At 40.0% G+C, this 19,542-nt stretch overlaps 1 protein-coding gene and 1 pseudogene across 3 annotated transcripts in view; one reads left to right on the top strand and one right to left on the bottom strand.

Moving 5' to 3' along the window:
• The window catches only part of WDR19 (WD repeat domain 19), a 122,473-nt gene extending 119,557 nt beyond the window's left edge, over positions 1–2,916 (bottom strand). For all 3 annotated transcript variants that reach the window (XM_032400209.1, XM_032400207.1, XM_032400208.1), the window contains exon 1: positions 2,804–2,916. In XM_032400209.1, the coding sequence (XP_032256100.1) occupies positions 2,804–2,809 (6 nt within the window). In that variant the 5' untranslated portion in view covers positions 2,810–2,916. The remainder of the gene's footprint in view (positions 1–2,803) is intronic.
• An 11,783-nt stretch (positions 2,917–14,699) lies between these two features.
• LOC116628936 lies at positions 14,700–16,346 on the top strand (annotated as a pseudogene).
• The last annotated feature ends 3,196 nt before the right edge of the window (positions 16,347–19,542 follow it).

Genomic DNA, 19,542 nt, shown 5'->3' with positions numbered 1-19,542 from the left:
GTTCATCACCCAGTTACCCCATCCCCCAATCCCCATCCCCTCCAGCAAACCTGTTTGTTTCCTATGATTAAGAGTCTCTTATGGTTTGTCTCCCTCTCTGATTTTGTCTTGTTTCCTTTTCTTCCCCCTCTTCCCCTATGATCCTGTTTTGTTTCTTAAATTCCACGAATGAGTGAAATCATGTAATTGTCTTTCTCTGATTGACTTATTTTGCTTAGCATAATACCTTCTAGCTCCATCCATGTTGTTGCAAATGGCAAAATTTCATTCTTTTTGATGGCTGAGTAAAATTCCATTGTAGATATATAGATATATATATAAAAAAGTATATATATATATATATCCCACCTCTTCTTTATCCATTCATCTATCGATGGACATCTGGGCTCTTTCCATAGTTCGGCTATTGTGGACATTGCTGCTATAAATATTAGGGAGTAGCATGAATTTTTTTAGATTAAACTTAAAACTACCATTTAAAAAATCTTAACCGGGCGCCTGGGTGGCTCAGTTGGTTAAGCGACTGCCTTTGGCTCAGGTCATGATCCTGGAGTCCCGGGATCGAGTCCCGCATCGGGCTCCCTGCTCAGCAGGGAGTCTGCTTCTTCCTCTGACCCTCCCCCCTCTCGTGCTCTCTCTCTTCCATTCTCTCTCTCTCAAATAGATAAAAATCTTTAAAAAATAAATAATTAAAAAAATCTTAACCATGATAAAAATACAAACTGCTTCATTCAAAATTTTCTTCCTTTACCCATTAGTTATATTTACTTAATCATTAAGTGCTTAATTTAGCTATTAGGTGGACCGTGTATCAACTGAAAAGCCTTTCTTTTCACTCAGTCAGGAACTGGGGTATCCAATATGGAAGCCACAAAACACAGCTGGACTTGAAATTTTATTGAGGGCTTGAAATGTAGGTAGTTCGAATTTAGATGTGTTGTAAATGTAGAATACATAGGCATTCCAAGGAATAGAAAAATGTAAACTATCTCATTGATAATTTTTTATATCGATTACATATTGAGATAATATTTTGGATATACTGGATAAAATAAATTATTTAAATTAATCTTACCCGTTTCTTTTAAAACATTTTAATGTGGCTCCTAAAAATTTTAAATTACATTGGCTTACAGTAGATTTATATCAAACAATAGTGATCTAGAACAACTAAGAAAATACAGCTTGAATGAAAAAATTTAGATTTTAATATTAGGTTAAATTATAAACAGTTAGGTTAAATCATAGACCGTATCCAGGCATATGAAGTTTTCATAGTACTACAGGAGGCCTGACAATCTGAGTGGCCACACAAAACTCATCCAATGCTTGAAATTAAACACCAAGGGGCCACCTGGGTGGTGCAGATGGCCAAGGGTCAGGCTTTTGATTTCTGCTCAGGTCATGCTTTCAGGGTTCTGAAATTGAGCCCTGCACTCAGCAGGGAGTGTGCTTTAGATTCTCTCTCCCCCTTCCTCTTTGCCCCTCCCTCTGCTCACCTATGTTTTCTAAAAATAAATAAATCTTTAAAAAAAAATTAAACACCAATCAATAAGCATTTGGTATGTTAAGTAGATGAAATCCACCTCTATTGGAAACAGGAGTGTTCTATAATCACCAGTGCATCCACGTTTTGTGGAGCTTGAAAACACCTTGAAGGGGGGGAAAAAGCATAAAGGCATCTTTTGCAATTTTGTGACCACGTGGCCGTGGAACCCCCTCATGCAAGTGAGAGATCCTTAAACTTCAATTTCATTAGCTTCATGGTAGACCTCTTCTGGCTGAGATCTTACATATTTTTCTTCCGTGGAGCTACATTTACATGCTCCATTTACAGTATAGTTAAAAAGCACTAGCTTCACAACCAGAAAAACAAGGTTTGAATCTCGCTTTTTACTTCTTAGCTGTAGGGCTTAAAACAAGTCGCTTAAATTGCCTCAGGCACAAAACTCTCAATTGTAAACCAAGAATAATTACCTCCTCCGTTCTAATACTTCATAAATTCTGAAGCGCATTAGAAATGTTAAGTTATGATTACCGGTCAATTCCAATTTCCACGGTAACAGCCACGAGGAATCCTTAGGACTTAATTAATTTTTAAATTGAACTATCCCTTTCTTTGCCAGATCAGAGCAGAGAGCTATTGCTGTAGTAAAGCAGAGGGTTTTGAAATGAGCTGTAGCCAGTGACCGGGGATGGGGTTCACCGGAAGCCCAAGCGTAGGAACGGTGTGTGCAGAGGATGATGCTCTCCGGCCAGACCTGAATGTGCAAGTGCAGATTTCTCCGTGACTTATGTACATTAGCCACTGAGTGATTTGTACATTAGTCACAGTCAATACAATTTGACATTATTCTTTCGGAAGCTTTTCACTCTTTTTAAGTGCTGAGCAGTCGCGCGGCTTGCCAGGGATTCAGCTGCAGGAAAAGAACCAGCTCATGACACCCGATCCAGCCAATTTCACTGCGACCCTCCAAGCATACCGTCCTTCCCGCGGTGCGAAGTTCGGGGTCTTTTCTGACCCAGACTGCTCATTTCAGGCCGTGCCTTCAACTCCGTTCACGGTCCCAGAAATGAGGCCTCCTTCTCCGCCTTCTCCTCTCCAATTTTCTTTCTTTTCCCCTCCTTCCCTCAACTTCGCCCCCGCTTTCCCCCTCCCCTGTCACCCAGCTCTCTTCCCCATTCCTAACGCACTCTGGAAGAGGGAGGGAGGGCACAGGCCCCTATCCTCGAAGTGACGCTCAGTGGGCTAAGAGCCAGTGGTCGCGTTTTCCCGCCCCCCCGGGGTTTGTAAGTTATTTACCTTCATCTCAAGGCTCGACCGGCCGCGCAATCTGGCAAATGCGCAGGCGCACCTGGTCTGCTCCAAGAGGGCTAACGCGTTCCCGTCACCCAGGAGACCGCGCGAGCAGTGACCAATCAGCGAACACTAGCTGAAGGGCGGTGCCTCGTGGGGTCTTCCGCAGGGGAGGGCGGGAGGCGTGGACTGGAATCACGTAACGCTGGCAGAGGCAGGCCCCGAAAGATTGCGCGTCAGGAGGCCCGCCGCGCCTTGGCTTCCTGGTTGGGCTCTGATTGGATGAACCGGGGACTCGCCCGAGGGAGGTGGGCTCTGTGAGCCCTGAAAGGCGCCTGCGTAAATTTCGGCTCCTGGTTCCTAAGATGCCTTTGGTGGCGGGTGGGGGCGCCCAGAATCAAGGAAACGAAAAGGCACTGAATGTTGGATGAAACGAGAACAGAAATTTGCTCTTGGGGCAAATACTCTTACATAGTACGCGCAAAGAGGACTTGGACAGGCCCGTGTGTCATCTGTTTTTTTCCTTTCCAGGCTTCTGGGCTAGAAGAAATAGGATGTGAGAAGTAGTTTTGTTTTGTTTTAAGGCGTTAATAGGCCAACTAAATTGGGCAAGAAAAATGAGTTCTAAGTGCTTCTCTCTTTAGACTTTGGACCTGGCAGTTTTTCCCCAAATATTATGTCCTGCCATAGATTTGTGCTTTATTATTTAGAGTATGAAAGTACTTTTTTTGCCCACCTGTCTGAAAATGTTAAACAGTCCACCCTTTTCTTTTCGACTTTAGGTAGGAATCATAACGCTTAAAGAAAATGATTTCAGGGACAACCTGGGTGGCTCAGTCAGTTAAGCATCTGCCTTCAGCTCAGCTCAAAATCCCAGGATCCTGGGATAGAGTCGCACATCGGGCTCCCTGCTCAGCGGGGAGCCTGCTTCTCTTTTTCTGCTGCTCCCCCTGCTTGTGTGCTCTCTCTCTCTGATTAATAATAAAATATTTTTATGATTTCAATGAACTAATGAGGGGTGTTGCCATTCTTAAGGAGGGTACTGTTCCCTTGCTTGGGGGTTTTGATTAGTTTAGGTTTCCCTTTAGTTTTAGGTGCAAGACCTGCCTGTTAAAATGAAGATGTTAATAGGTGATTGAGTGAAAGAAAAAGATTAGAGAAGTAGAAATTCAGAAATTGGCCATGCAATATTTAAAAGAGTGAATGGGACTTTTTAGGTCTAGGGAATGTAGGGAAGACAAAATTTTGCCTCTGCCCTCTTAGGGTTTTTTGGCTAGACCTAGAATTAAGCCGACCTAAGACGGATTAACAGAAGAAAAGCCTACAAATATGTATGTGTTACCTGAAATGGGAGCCATCCTAAGGAAAAGACCCAAAGAAATGATGACACCTACATGCATGCTTTTATTTTAGGTTGAACCAAGAGAAGAAACTGGGAACGCAATTAAACTATGTGGTGAGGCTAAAGAAAAATAATTATTTTAATAAGGTCTGTTTGTATAGACTCTCAAGCTCAGCTTCTGCTTGATGATAAGAATGCTATTTTCCTTCTGGTACAGGGAGGGTATCTTTCACATGGGAGTTTTTCATCCCCTGTTTTCAGGAAGAAAAGATTAGAGTACTCATTTGCATCTGCTATTTTTTAGGTACCTTTAGCTCAAAATAATCCTTATGTCAAAGTGGTTTATTTTGGAGTGGCATATTCTGCCACCCTTCAGGGGAAGTCTACATAACAGAGAAATAAAATTAGGCCAGAAAAATGAAAATCAGGAGAGTGTAGATTCCTGCAAACCAGGGCAAAGCATTTCAAGAGATTCAAAGTAGATATTATTTACTCTTTTAAATATTTTATTTATTTATTTGAGAGAGAGAGAGAGAGAAGGTATGCACAAGCAGGGGGGAGGGGCACAGGGAGGAGCAGGGAGCCGGATGTGGGACTCGATCCCAGAACCCCAGGATCATGACCTGAGCATGCTTAACTGACTGAGCCACCCAGGCGCCCCCAAAGTAGATACTATTTAATAGACTATTGGGTTTGTCTCAGAAGAGGAAGTTAAGGTAAAATGATAGAATAAGGATAATAACGAATTGAAAGAGGTCAACTTGGGTTGCCTGTGTGGCTCAGTTGGTTAAGTGTCTGCTTCGGGTCAGGTCATGATCTCAGGGTCCTGGGATCGAGTGCCACATCAGGCTCCTTGCTCAACGGGGAGCCTGCTTTTCCCTCTGCCTGCTGCTTCCCCTGCCTGTGCTCTCTCTCTCTTTCTGTCTCCCTGACAAATAAATAAATGAAATCTTCAAAAACAAAAAACAAAAGAAAGAAAGAAAGAAAGAGGTCAACTTACTTAGGGATAGTAGGTAATTAGGCTTACTGGGCTTTTTTCTTTTTCTTTTATCTTGTTTTTGTGGGAACTTGTTTTTTAGTTACAAATTCTATGTCCTGTCATAGGTCTAATCAAATTTTCTACTTCTTTTTGAGTCAGTTTTGATTGTTTGTGTCTTCCTAGGAATTTGTTCTTTTCATCTAGGTTATCCAATTTGTGGGCATACTGTTGTTCACAGTATTCCTTTATACTTTTTTATTTCTATAGGGTCAATAGTGATGTTTCCTCTTTTATTCCTGATTTTAGTAATTTGAATGTTTTCTCATTTTTCCTGTCTAGTCTAGCTAACTACGTCAATTTTGTTGACCTTTTAAAAAAATAGGTTTTTGGTTTTGTTGATGTGATAAGCTTAATTGTGTCCCCCACCAAAAAAAGATATGTTGAAGTCCTAACCCCTAGTGCTTGTGAATATAGCTTTATCTGGAAGTAAGGTATTTGCAGATATAATTTAGATGCCATTAGCATGACCCTAATTTAATACGACTTATATGTACTTACAAAAATAGGGAAACTCGAACACAGACACACAGGGAGAATGCCATGTGACAACAGAGGCAGAGATTGATGTAGCTACACTCAAAGAATGCCAAGGATTGGGGCGCCTGGGTGGCTCAGTCGTTAAGCGTCTGCCTTCGGCTCAGGTCATGATCCCAGGGTTCTGGGATCGAGCCCCGCATCGGGCTCCCTGCTCCGCGGGAAGCCTGCTTCTCCCTCTCCCACTCCCCCTGCTTGTGTTCCTGCTCTCGCTATCTCTCTCTCTCTCTGTCAAATAAATAAATAAAATCTTAAAAAAAAAAAAAAAAAAAGAATGCCAAGGATTGTTGCCCACATCAGAGCTAGGAAGAGGCAAGTAATAATTCAGGGGGTACATGGTCCTCTTAAACACCTTGAAGCTGGACTTCTAGCTTTCAGAACTGTGAGATAATAAATTTCTGTTGTTTTAGGTCACATGGTTTGAGGTATGTTGTTACAGTAGCCCTAGGAAACTAATACAGAGTTTGGTACCAGGAATTGGTGTGCTGCTATAACAAATACCTAAAATGTAGTAATGGCTTATGGCTAGAGGCTAGTAGAATTTTGAGGTACTTGGTAGTAAGCTTAAATTGCTTTGAAGACATTGTTGGTTGAAATATGGACATTAAAGGTGTTTCTGATGAGAGCTCAGACAGGAGAGCTATAGAGGAAGTTTCTGGATTTTTTAGAGAATACATAGACTGTCATAACATAATGTTGCTGAAAATTTAAATCTTCACAGTGCTTCTGATGAGGGCTCAGATGGAAATAAGGGACATGTTATTGGATGCTGGAGGAAAGTTGATCCTTGTTATAAAGTGGTAGAGAATTTGGCTGAATTGTATTGTGTTGGGTGGAAAGCAGAATTTATAAGTGATAAACTTACATATTTAACTAAGGAGATTTTCAGTTAAGGTATTTCAGTAAGGTATTCAGTAAGGCACAACCTTGCTGCTTAGTAAAATGTGAGAGGATGGAGATAAGTTGAGAATGAACTGCTAAGCACAAAAGAACCAGCACTTGGTTATTTGGAAAATTCTCAGCCTATCCAGATAGCATGTTCTGGAAATAGGGTCAAGGGTATGGACAGAAAACTATTTACTAAAGAGATTAGGCATGTGCCTTATGAATCCAATCAACCATCTCAGCAAAAACAAAGATTAGTGAACTTCAAGATATGGCAACATGAACATTCCCTTGTGCCCTGCTGTACCCACACCCACACCCCCAAAAAAACCAACTGCCAACCACTGAGAGATGTATAGAGCATCACAGAGTTGTGAAACAACTTCAAGAGCCAAATTTATGTGTAATTGGAGTCCCAGAAAGAGCTGGGGGTGGAGGAATAGAATATTTGAAAAAGTGAAGGTTGAAAAAATTTCCAAATTTGATGAAAATGCTAACCCCAGAGATCCAAAAACTCAATGAACACTAAGCAAAAGAAACATGAAAAAAACTAAAAAGTTATTTAAAACCTATGATGAGAGAAAATCTTAAGGGGTGCCTGGGTGGCTCAGTCGTTAAGTGTCTGCCTTCGGCTCAGGTCATGATCCCAGGGTCCTGGGATGGAGCCCTGCATTGGGCTCCCTTCTTGGCGGGGAGTCTGCTTCTCCCTCTGCCCGTCCCCCAGCTTGTGCTCTCTGTCTGTCTCTCTCTCTCTCAAAAATAAATAAATAGGGCGCCTGGGTGGCTCAGTCATTAAGCATCTGCCTTCGGCTCAGGTCATGATCCCAGGGTGCGGGGCTCCCTGCTCAGCAGGAAGCCTGCTTCTGCTTCTCCCTCTGCCCGTCCCCCAGCTTGTGCTCTCTGTCTGTCTCTCTCTCTCTCAAAAATAAATAAATAGGGCACCTGGGTGGCTCAGTCATTAAGCGTCTGCCTTCGGCTCAGGTCATGATCCCAGGGTGCGGGGCTCCCTGCTCAGCGGGAAGCCTGCTTCTGCTTCTCCCTCTCCCTCTCCCTCTGCTTGTGTTCCCTCTCTTGCTGTCTCTCTCTCTGTCAAATAAATAAATAAAATCTTAAAAAAAAAGAAAAAGAAAAAGAAATCTTAAAAGAAGATTAAGAAGATGAATGCATAGAGGAGCAAAGATAAGAAAATGAGTAGACTTCTTGTTGGAAACCATGCAAGCCAGAAGACCGTGGAGCAACATACTAAAGTACTGAAAGAAAAAAGCTGTCTATATAGAATTCTATACTCAGAAAAAGATCTTTCAAAAATGAAAGTGGCCAGCAAACTGAGTCCAGCAATATATATAAAAAAAGAATGTACACCATGGCCAAGTGAAATTTATCCAAGAAACGCAAGCATAGGTCAGTATCTGCAAATCAATTAATACAATATGCAATATTAATATAATAAAGGACAAAAAAATGTATGATCACATTAATAGACAACTGAAAAACACTTGACAAAATCCCCAACACTTAAAATTCATTCATGATAAAAATGCTCAATAAACTAGGAATGAAATGTATTTTCCTCAAACTGAGAAAGGGCATCTACAAAAAAACATATAACTAACATTATAGTTACTGGTAAAGACTGAACGCCTTCTCCCTAAGCTTAGGGGGGGAAAAGGGATATTCACTCTTGCTGCTTCTACTTACCATTATGTTGGAGGTTCTAGCCAGGGGAATTACTGAAGAAAAGGAAATAATCTCTAGATTGGAAAGGAAGAAGTAAAACTATGCAGATATCATCCACTTGTACAGAGAAAATTCCAAGGAATCCACTAAAAACCATTATAATAAACTAATAAGTGAGTTGAGCAAGTTTGTAGGATATAAAATCAATACACAAGAAGTGAATTGCATTTTTCTATACTAGAAATGAATAATCCAAAAGTGAAAAAATTTAAAAATTTATGTATAATGGCATTAAAATAAAATACATAAATTGAATAAAAGTACAAGATTTGTACACTAGAAACTATAAAATTTGTTTAAAGAAAAAAATAAATGTTAATACATACCACGTTCATGGATCAGAGACTTAATATTCTTAAGATGGCAGTACTCCCCTAATGTATAGATTCAATAAAAATCTCTATTAAAATCCCAGTTACCTTTTTTGAGGAGATTGAGAAGGTGATCCTAAAATTCATAAGGAATTTCAAGGGACTCAGAAGATGCAAAATAATCTTGAAAAAGAAGAACAAAGTTAGAAAGCTCACATTTTTTTATTTTAAAACTTACTGCAAAGTTACAGTAAACAAAACAGTGTATTATTAGTATAAGGATAGCTATATAGATCAATGGAATAGAATTGAGAGTCCAGAAATAAAACTATACATCTGTGGGCAATTGATTTTCAAAAAGGTTGTCAAGACAATTCAATGGGGAAAAGAATTAAATTCAACAAATGGTGTTGGGACAACTGGATATCCATGCAAAAAATAAAGTTGGATCCCTACCTCACAGAATATACAAAAATTAACTCAAATGAATTAAAGAAATAAATGTAATAGTTGAAACTATAATATTCTTAGAAGAAAACATAGGAATTTATTGCTTTGGTTTATGTGATTGTTTCTTGGATATGACACCAAACCCACAAATGACAAAAGAAAAAAAATTGTGGACTTCATAGAAATCAAAACTTTTGTCCCTCAAAGGATACCACCATGAAAGTGAAAAGACAACCCACAGACTGGGAGAAAATATTTGCAGATCATATATTTGATAAGAGACTTGTATTTAAAATATGTAAAGAAATCTTACAACTCAATAATAAAAAGACAATTCCATTAAAAATGAGCAAATAATTTGAACAGACATTTCTCTAAAGAAGATATATGAATGGCTAATAAACCCATGCAAAGTTGCTCCACATCATTAGTCATCAGGGAAATGTAAATGAAAACTACAATGAGGTATGACTTTACATGATATTCATTGTCAGTTTAACTTGTAATTCTCTGGGTGCTAATGAATTCAAACACTTTTCTGTTGGTCATTTGGCTCTTCTGCACATTATTTAACAGTATTCACTAATTTTATGCAGTTGTCTTTTTTTGGTCAATTTGTAAGAGATCTTTTGCATAATCTTGTGTGGTTAAATAAGTATTTTAAAAACAGCTACTTGGTTCTAGTCTTGGTTTTGAAATTGTCCCCTGCTTATTGACTTCTTGATGATTTTTTAAATTCTAATTTTTTTACACTGAAATCTTTAATATATAGTATTTATTTTTGTAAATGGATCAAATGGGGGTCTTCTTTTATATTAAATGTGGCCCAAACTCTTCTCCAGACATTCACTGAGGGTAGAGCTTGCCATACCACATGTATTTTTATTTTTTAAAAAGATTTTATTTATTTATTTGACAGAGAAAGAGACAGCAGAGAGGGAACCCAAGCAGGGGGAGTGGGAGAGGGAGAAGCAGGCTTCCCGCTGAGCAGAGAGCCCGATGCGGGGCTTGATCCCAGGACCCTGGGATCATGACCTGAGCCAAAGGCAGACGCTTAATGACTGAGCCACCCAGGCGCCCCGACATGTATTTTTATTATACCCAAGAAAGGAGTCTGGAGGCCAGAACACCTTACAGTTACTTAATTTAGTTTCAGAAAAAAAATCATTCCATTTTGATCAAACTGCTGCTATACACTGTTGGCTCACCATTCTGGTGTTGGCAAGAAAGCAGATATTCTGCATTAGTCTCCTTAGTTCGTCTTTTTTGGGGGGGCTTTTTCTTCCCCCTATAATATCTTGGTAACTTGCATAATTCCCCCTACTTTCACTGATTTTACTTACTCTGTTTTCATTACCTAACCTTATAGCTTTCCCTACTCTAAATCATTTCCTTATGATTAATTTTGCCCATTCAACAATTCTTAGTCCAAGGAAAGGACTTTATTTCAAGTCATTTAGGAATGCTAGAACTTCACCATATATTGTAACCATTTTATCTTTTTTTTCACTGTATTATAAAATTGTATTGTTATCTTAGCTTTTCATGTTGTGAAAGGTGCTGTTGAAACAAATTGCTTGTCTCCACCCCCAGAGTTTCTGATTTAGTAGGTCTGCGGTACATTTGGAGAATTTGCATTTCCTTTTTTTTATAGTAACTTTTTTTTAAGATTTATTTATTTATTTGAGAGAGAGAGAGAGAATGATCAGGGGGAGGGGCAGAGGGAGAGGGAGAAGCAGACTCCCACTGAGCAGGGAGCCTGACATGGGGCTCCACACCCCAGGACCCTAGGATCATGACCTGAGCCAAAGGCAGACACTCAACCAACTAAGCCACCCAGGCACCCGCCATTTTTTTTTTAAAGATTTTATTTGTGTGAGAGAAAGAGACCCTGAAGGGGGGTGGGGAGGACCAGAGAGAGAGGGACAAGCAGACTCTCCACTGAGTGCCCAGCCCGATGGGGGCTGGATCCTACGACCCTGAGATCATGACCTGAGCCGAAATCAAGAGTCAGACGCTCAACTGACTGAGCCGCCTGGGCAGCTCTGGAGAATTTGCATTTCTCACATGTTTCCAGGTGATGCTGATTATGCCTATCTGTGGATTGCTCTTTGAGGCCACTTCAGGTAGTTTCTTATGTCTCCTTCACTTTTTGTCATATGTTACACTAAAACAGCCTGTATTCTTTTTGATGTTGATTAAGTTTACAAAGCAACAATACTTTTCCTAGTATATGCCTTCTGAAAAATTTCAATTTATTGTTTTTTTAAGATATTATTTATTTATTTGAAAGAGCGAGCACGAGCAGGGGGGAGGGGTAGAGGGAGAGGGAGAAGCAGACTCCCCGCTGACCAGGAAGCCCAATGCAGGACTCGATCCCAGGACCCTGGGATCATGATTTGAGCTGAAGGCAGATACTTACCCAACTGAGCCACTCTAGCATCCCTCAATTTATTATTTTTAAGTTGCAAGAAGCACTTGGTATTATTTTCTATAAACCAGGGATCCTAATTAATGCCTGGTTGTCTATTTTTTTGTTATTCTTGTTTTTCTCATTAGGCTGACAGAATAGGTAGGATTTCAGTAGGGGGATAAGAAAGGATATTGAGAGATAATGAGGTACAGTGGAAGATGCAGGCAAGGTGATTTGAACTCAGTAACAACCACTTAGTAACTTAGATAATGTACTTCCTCAGCCTCACTTTTTTTAATTGAAATATGTTTGACATACAACATTGTGTAAATTTAAGGTATACATGTTAATTTGATACATTTATATATGTAGTATGATTGTCATTGCAGTAATAATTATCAGCTTCACTTTTCTTATCTACAATGGAGTTTGAAAATTAATAAAAATATTTGTTGTATTCTTCTGGAAATATTTGTATCCTTTGCAAATGCTTGAATCCTTTCCTGAATGCAAAATCTTTTGTAATATGATATTTGGGAAAGAAGGGAAATCCAGCTCCCCATTCTAAAATTTAAGAGCCAAGAACATGGGGCGCCTGGGTGGCTCAGTCGTTGGGCGTCTGCCTTCGGCTCGGGTCGTGGTCTCGGGGTCCTGGGATCGAGCCCCGCATTGGGCTCCCTGCTCTGCAGGAGGCCTGCTTCTCTCTCTCCCACTCCCCCTGCTTGTGTTCCCTCTCTGCTGTGTCTCTCTCTGTCAAATAAATAAATAAAATCTTAAAAAAAAAAAACAAGAGCCAAGAACATGATTAAGCCTGTTCATGTGGGAAAGGATCTGGTGTCCACTTATTTGGGAGAGGTTCATTGAAGAGTTTGTTAAGCCATTACACAACCTGTCGGAGGGGTAATTCTAGAATGCACAGAGCTATTTTTGTTTAAGCTATACAATTTAAAATTGATTGCTTATTTAAGTATAAATAAATAGCTGTTATTATAGCAATCTGCAGAAACCTCTAATTTATTTGGAAAAGCATGGCATTATGAAAAAGTTGTATTTTCAGAACCTGCTATAAAAACTGGTAAAGATTGCAGGAAGCTTGTCAAAAGGATCCTGAAAAAAAATGAACATAATTTGCTATAATATCAGAAAAATGTTTTTCCAAAGAGAGAAAGTGAGAGAGACAAAGAGAAGGGAGAGTTTCCAAGATGAAGAGAAAGAGAGATAGCATGGGCTTGGGGATGGAAAATAATGACATTTATACTAAATACAGATAAAGGAATAGGAAATTTAGGTAGAATTCAGGGTGATTTTTTTTTTTAATAAACATATAGAGAGTTCTTTATTGCACATTACATTTCCAGCAAATGCCAGTATTGTTGATCATCTTATGTTTTTGCCTCCAATTTATCTTTTAGACTTCTGGTCTTTAAAATGGCCATTTGAAGAAATAATTTTTTTTTTACCAATATTACATAGAAAGGAAGTCTAATAATCATACTAACTAGGGAAAGATAGTGTATTCAAAAATAACATCTGGGGGCGCCTGGGTGGCTCAGCCGTTAGGCGTCTGCCTTCGGCTCAGGTCATGATCCCAGGGTCCTGGGATCGAGCCCCACATCGGGCTCCCCGCTCAGCGGGAAGCCTGCTTCTCCCTCTCCCACTCCCCCTGCTTGTGTTCCTGCTCTCGCTATCTCTCTCTCTGTCAAATAAATAAATAAAATCTTAAAAAAAAAAAAACAAAAAAAACAAAACAAAAATAACATCTGGTAGGGATCCTAAATTGAACATTTCCCTTTGGTTTCCTAACTAATATCAGTAGCTAAAAATATTAATGTCATTTAAAATTACTAACTGCTATAATATATGATTAATTTTAAGCTTAAAATAAAATAGGATGTTCCACATTAAGCCAGTTATTTTTGTCCAATTCTGTCTGACGCATGATTCTAGGTACAGATACATGGCTACGAATCAAATAGCCAAGGAAATTAAGAAATTAAAGTTAGTTCTGGGCCCATGACAATTTAATGATTCCTATTCTCTGGGGGAAAATTTTTGCATTACTTCCCCAGAATTCATATAGAGTAGGAGTTCTCAATGTTGGCCGCCATTAGAATTACTTGGGGGTCACTTGGGGTGGCTCAGGCTCAATCCAGATTTATTAAAACAGAATTTCTAGAGATGGAGCCTGGATGGAACTTTTTTGCTTGATTTCCTTTTTTGTTTTGTTTTGTTTTGTTTTTTAAACTCTGTGGTATACAGCCAGAATTGAGAACAACTGATTTATTCTACAGTATGCTAAATCCAAGAAAGCAGATGGAAATCCTGTTTTGTTTCTGAAGGCAAATAGCCTCTTCTCTTCACAAACCTATGCTCAGAAATGTAAAGGGACTCTGTCACTTTGGAAACCAGTTTGATGGTTCCTCAAAAAGTTAAACATAGAATTACTGTAAGACCCAGCAATTTCACTCCTAGGTATATACTCCAAAGAATTGAAAACAGGGACTCAAACACATACTTGTACACATATGTTCAGCACTATCACGTTAGCCAAAAGGTGGAAACAACCCAAATGTCCCAAGTGGATAAACAAATTGTAATACACCAATATTATTATTATTCAGCCATTAAAGGAATGAAGTGTTGATACATTTCACGCTACAACATGGATAAATCTTACAACTATGTTAAGTGAGAGAAGCCTGACATAAAGGGTCACACGTCATATGATTCTATATGAAGTATCCAGAATAGGGAAATCCATACAGATTGCAAATTGGGGGTTGCCAGGAGCTGGGAGAAGAGGGAATGGGGAGAACTACTTGAGAAGCTATGGAGTTTTCTTTTGCGTTTCCAAGAATGTTTTAGAACCAGATAGAAGTAGTGGCTGCACATTATGAAGGGACTAACTGCTACTAAATTACTTTTAGTATTTATTCTAAATTTTATTTAGTATTATTAATTTAGTTCACTTTAAAATAATGTCATATTATATGAATTTGGCCTTAATTAAAAAAAAAAAGCTACGCACAAACATCAGATCTTTACATTTAATGTGATTTTCACCCCTGCGCACACCTCGGTTGTGGAGTGGCCTTTGGTGGCCTAGAGTCCCTGTCCCCGCCATCCGTGATTGCGCTCCGAGGCCTGCGAGGGGTCACCCCCATGGTTTCCACCAGCCCACAAGCGACAGCATGGCAGCCATCCCCTCCAGCGGCTTGCTCGTGGCCACACACGACTATCACCAGCCCCGCCTGGGCTCCACTTCCACTAACAGCTCCTGCAGAGGGGCGGAGCATCCTGGGGAAGCCATCCCTCACCACCCCGGTCTCCCCAAGGCCGACCTGAACCCTGGTGGGCAAGCTTCTTTTTCCAAAAACCCACTCTCCCGTACGTGTCTACAGTCTTGGAGTCCCCAGAACGCTCGAAATCTTCCCAGGCCTCCAGCGGCGCGATCACCTGTGACTTGGCTCTGGAAGCCATGAGGAAGCAGCCCCGTGGCCAGCCTGGCAAAGCCAACACCGGGCCCCAATCCGCAGTGGCCGCCACCAGGCTTCAGGAGGCGCTGGGGCCCGCCCCCCCACCCCCCTGTAGGCTGCAGCAAGCAGAAGTTGGGTTCTTTTATATCAAAACAGCAAAACACCAAAAAGTAAGTCGAGAGACCCTGCAATGGTGTGCCTTGCACCAAGTGGAAAATAAACTCCAAGCAGGCAGTAAAAAAAAAAAAAAAAAAGTGATTTTTCCTGCTAAAACCAGCTTTTCTGAAAATTAAAGCTTGTCATTAAAAACAACTAATGAACCTAATTAATCATGTGATCCAGGTATTCTGTCTCATAGATAGCCTCAGGTAGAAGCTGTGACTTTCCTATTATTCAGAATATATTCTGAATATACCTAAGAATATACTGTATCTGTATCCAGAGATTTGAATTTCTTTACAACTGGGTGTTTAGGCCTTCAGTGAGGAGCATGCAGGGACCAAAGGGTCTTCCTTGTCCCAATAATTAGTGTTAGTGATTTCAAAACTTCTGGCCCTGTCCTCAAAGGGTAAAGGATTAAAGATACTGTTTTCTCTAAAGGGTAGAGAAGAAGCATACCAAAGAGAGAACAGGAAATTAAGGAAAATAGAGAATAGGAAAAATCAGAGCAGAAGGGATGAGAGATGTGAATATTGTCTTAAGTAACTGCAGACTTAGAGGTGTTTTTTTTTTTTTGAAAACACACCAGAAATGTGAATTTTTCTTAAAAAAAAAAAAGATATAAAGATGCTCTTATGGTATTTAAAAATGCCAGGCAATGGGATATATTTGGAACCTAGGAAAAAGTTGCTGTTTGAGAAACAATCTTCTGAAAGAGTGAAAATTGTGGGTAAGTAATGCAATCGTTTTACCGCAAGATTCTGTGACACACAGGATCACACACATAGGACAGAAGGGGTCAGAGGCCCGACACCTGCCCTTAGATTCTTTCTGGCTGAAGCCCATATCCTCAGGAGGACGGTAGGAATAACATGGAGCTAAGGCCCCAACACACTCTGGTTACATCAGGCCTTTTAAACCCTAAGTCTAGCCCTGAAGATAGAACACATTTTGACCTTCCCGGTTAATGTGTAAAAAATGTGCTATTTGTAGGAAATGCTGCCGTCATGACTCATAAAAAGTGAATTGCCATGCATACCTAATAACTAGCAATTCCCTCCCCTGCTCGTCTTTGTATTTTCAAGAAAACCATGTTAAATGTAAAGATTTAATTTTTGTACATAAGCTTCTTTTACTTTTTACTTTGAAATAATTGCCGATTTATAGGAGAGTGCAGAGGAATGTGCAGGAATTCCCACGTAGTCTTCCGCCGGCCTCCCAAAATCTTACCATCTTACACAACTATTGTGCAATACCAATGCCAAGAAATCAATATTAGTACAATCCATAGTTTATTCAGATTTCACTAGTTACATAGGCACTTGTGTGTGTGTGTGTGTGTGTGTGTGTGTGTGTGTGTGTGTAGAGCTGTAAGCAATTTTATCACTGACTTGGCGTTGCGTAACCACCACCGCAATCAAAATACTCAACCGTACCATCCCAAGACTCTTGTAATATTCCCTTGTAGCCACATTCATCCCCTCCTCCACCATCTCTAACCTCTCGCAACCACTAATCTGTTCTTCATCTCTATAATTATGTTATTTCTTGAATTTTAAGTAAACGGAACGATGTAGTAGGTAACCTTCTGGCACTAGCTTTCTTCACTCAGCATCATTTCCTTTAGGAGGTTCATCCATGTTGTGGCATGTATCAATGTTCCTTTTTTTTGCTGAGTGGTATTCCGTGGTATGGAGGTACCACATTTGTTTAGCCATTCACCAAGTGCAGTTTGGGGCTATTAAGAATAAAGCTTCTAGGGGCGCCTGGGTGGCTCAGTCGTTAAGCATCTGCCTTCGGCTCAGGTCGTGATCCCAGGGTCCTGGGATCGAGCCCCACATCGGGCTCTCTGCTCAGCGGGAGGCCTGCTTCTCCCTCTCCCACTCCCCCTGCTTGTGTTCCCTCTCTCGCTGTGTCTCTCTCTGTCAAATAAAATCTTTAAAAAAAAAAAAAAAAAGAATAAAGCTTCTATGAACATTCATATACAAGTTGCTGTCTGAAATTCACTCTCCATTTCTGTGGGGCAAATACCCAAGGATGCTACTGCTGCATAGTATGGTGAGCCTATTTTTAGTTTTGAAAGGGACTGCCGAATATTTTCCATTATATGCATAGGCTTGTAAGAGGGGAAAGTGTTCACTTTCAGAAAGAATGAATTTCGCAAATGAAGTCTCTCATATCTCCCTAAATAAGTGAAATTTTTAAGGGAGAAGAGAAAGGAAATTCTTTCTTAACATATAGGGGTGCCTGGGTGGCTCAGTCGGTTAAGCGTCTGACTCTTGGTTTAGGCTCAGGCTATGATCTCATGGGTCATCAGCTCGAGCCCTACATCGGGCTCCCTGCTCAGCGGGGAGTCTGAAGGTTCTCTCCCTCTGCCCCTCCCCCTACTCTCGCTCTCTCTCAAATAAATAAATCTTTAAAAAAATAGATACAGTGCTTGGATTAATTGTATTTTAAGTTTTGTGACTCAGACATTTTCTTTTTCTACTTCCTCTGTAATGATTCAGAGGTTGCTCACAGCCGTTGTACCTCCGTGAGTTGTGGTCTCACAGAAAATGAATATAACCCCACAGCAGAGACGGTTGTCAGGGGCTCAGGGATAAAAATAATTTTTGGTACTTCGGTTAAAAAGAATCACGAAAACAATATTTTCAAAGAAAGATTTATGAGAGAAGACAATAGTAGTTTCTACTGGCCCACTGACTTGTAAATAAAGTAGGAATTTCTCATGGTTCATTATTATAAAACTTCATATAATCGAACCATGGCAGCTGCGAGCCTTCTTAAATAATGAAGGAGAGAATGAAGGAGATGGAACCTTTGGTAGTTGGTATATTAGACCAGGGATATTGGCATATTTAGAATGGGACAAGGGAGATGGCAGGCTAGAGAAATGGGGTATTCAGCATCAATTAACCTGTTCCTGCATCTCGTGATTTTTCTCTAAATTTAAATGTAAAAAATTGTCTGTGCATCTTTTCACCTTCTGTGTTCCTGTCTCCTTTTTACTTTCTCTGCCCTGGAAATCATAACTATCTGAAAAATAAGCTTTTCCCTCTAAATAAGCTTTTCCCTTGGCTCATCACTAGCAAGAGAGTGTAACATAAATATCACCTTAAACTCATAAAAATGCTAATTCCAGAGGTTTCAGCATTTCTTTCCATGCCTTCATTCACTTTCTCTTATCTCTCCCACAGGAAAGGGGATCAATTTTCTCCTAAACATTTCTTGAAAGGAATAGAAAACTGAATTTTGTGTGCTTCATTTGCTCTATCATAAATATGGTCATTTTCATAAACTCTATCTCATATGGGAGAAGCTGTCATTGGCATTTCTGAGATCAGATGTGCAGTCTTCAAAAATCAATTATTTGCAGATGATTTGCAACTCCACTAATGTTTCCTATGCATCTGGGGAAGGCAAGAAATTTACTTTGTGGAAAACTGGAAGGAGGAGGCCTAGAACACAGAGAACATGTGTCAAGCTGAAAACTGAGCCTTTTTAAAAATATATTTTACCAAATTTTGAAACAATCAGAGAGTTACAGAAACATAATTTTTTTCTGAAGTGTTTGAGAGAACGTTGTTAGCGTAATGGTCCATCACCCCAGAATACTCTGTATTTCCTACAAACACACCTCTGTACAAAACCACAATACAACCATAAAAAAATCAGCAAGTTCACAAGATACATACACCTAGTTGTCTCTATAATGTCTTTTTTTTTAAGATTTTATTTATTTATTTGTCAGAGAGAGAGGGAGAGAGAGACAGAGAGCAAGCACAAGCAGGGGGAGCGGCAGGCAGAGGGAGAAGCAGGCTCCCCAGTGAGCAAAAGCCCGATGCGGGACATCATCCGAGGACCCCGGGATCATGACCTGAGCCAAAGGCAGACGCTTAACCGACTGAGCCACCCAGGCGTCCCCCTATAATGTCTTTGATAGTGAAAGAATTCAATCCAGGATCATGCATTGCATTTGATTGTCCTGTTTTAGTCTTCAATCTGGTACAGCTGCTCAATCTTTCCTTAACTTCCAAGCCTCAACACTTTTGAAAATTCCAGACTAGTTATATTGTAGAATGACCCTCCATTTTAGTTTGTCTGATACTTTCTCATGATTAGATTCAGATTATGCATCTTCAGCGGGAATATCACAGAAGTGATGCTGTGTTCTTCTCATCCCATCCTCTCATGTGGCCTAAGATTTTGATTTGTCCCATTACTGATGATGATCGCTTTGATTACTTGATTAAAGTGGTGTCTGCCAGGCTTCTCAATTTAAAGCTACTCTTTGCCCTTTGTAATAAATGAATATTTTGGAGAGAGATTCTTTAAAACTATGTAAATGTCTTGTTCCTCATCAAACTCTCAGTGTATGTGTTTTAATATCTGTGTGGGT

The sequence above is a fragment of the Phoca vitulina genome, unplaced genomic scaffold, assembly GCF_004348235.1.
Source record: "Phoca vitulina isolate PV1807 unplaced genomic scaffold, GSC_HSeal_1.0 scaffold3, whole genome shotgun sequence".
Lineage (NCBI taxonomy): Eukaryota > Metazoa > Chordata > Mammalia > Carnivora > Phocidae > Phoca > Phoca vitulina.
Note: the sequence above shows the minus strand (reverse complement) of the source record. Positions and strands in the feature narration are given on the sequence as shown.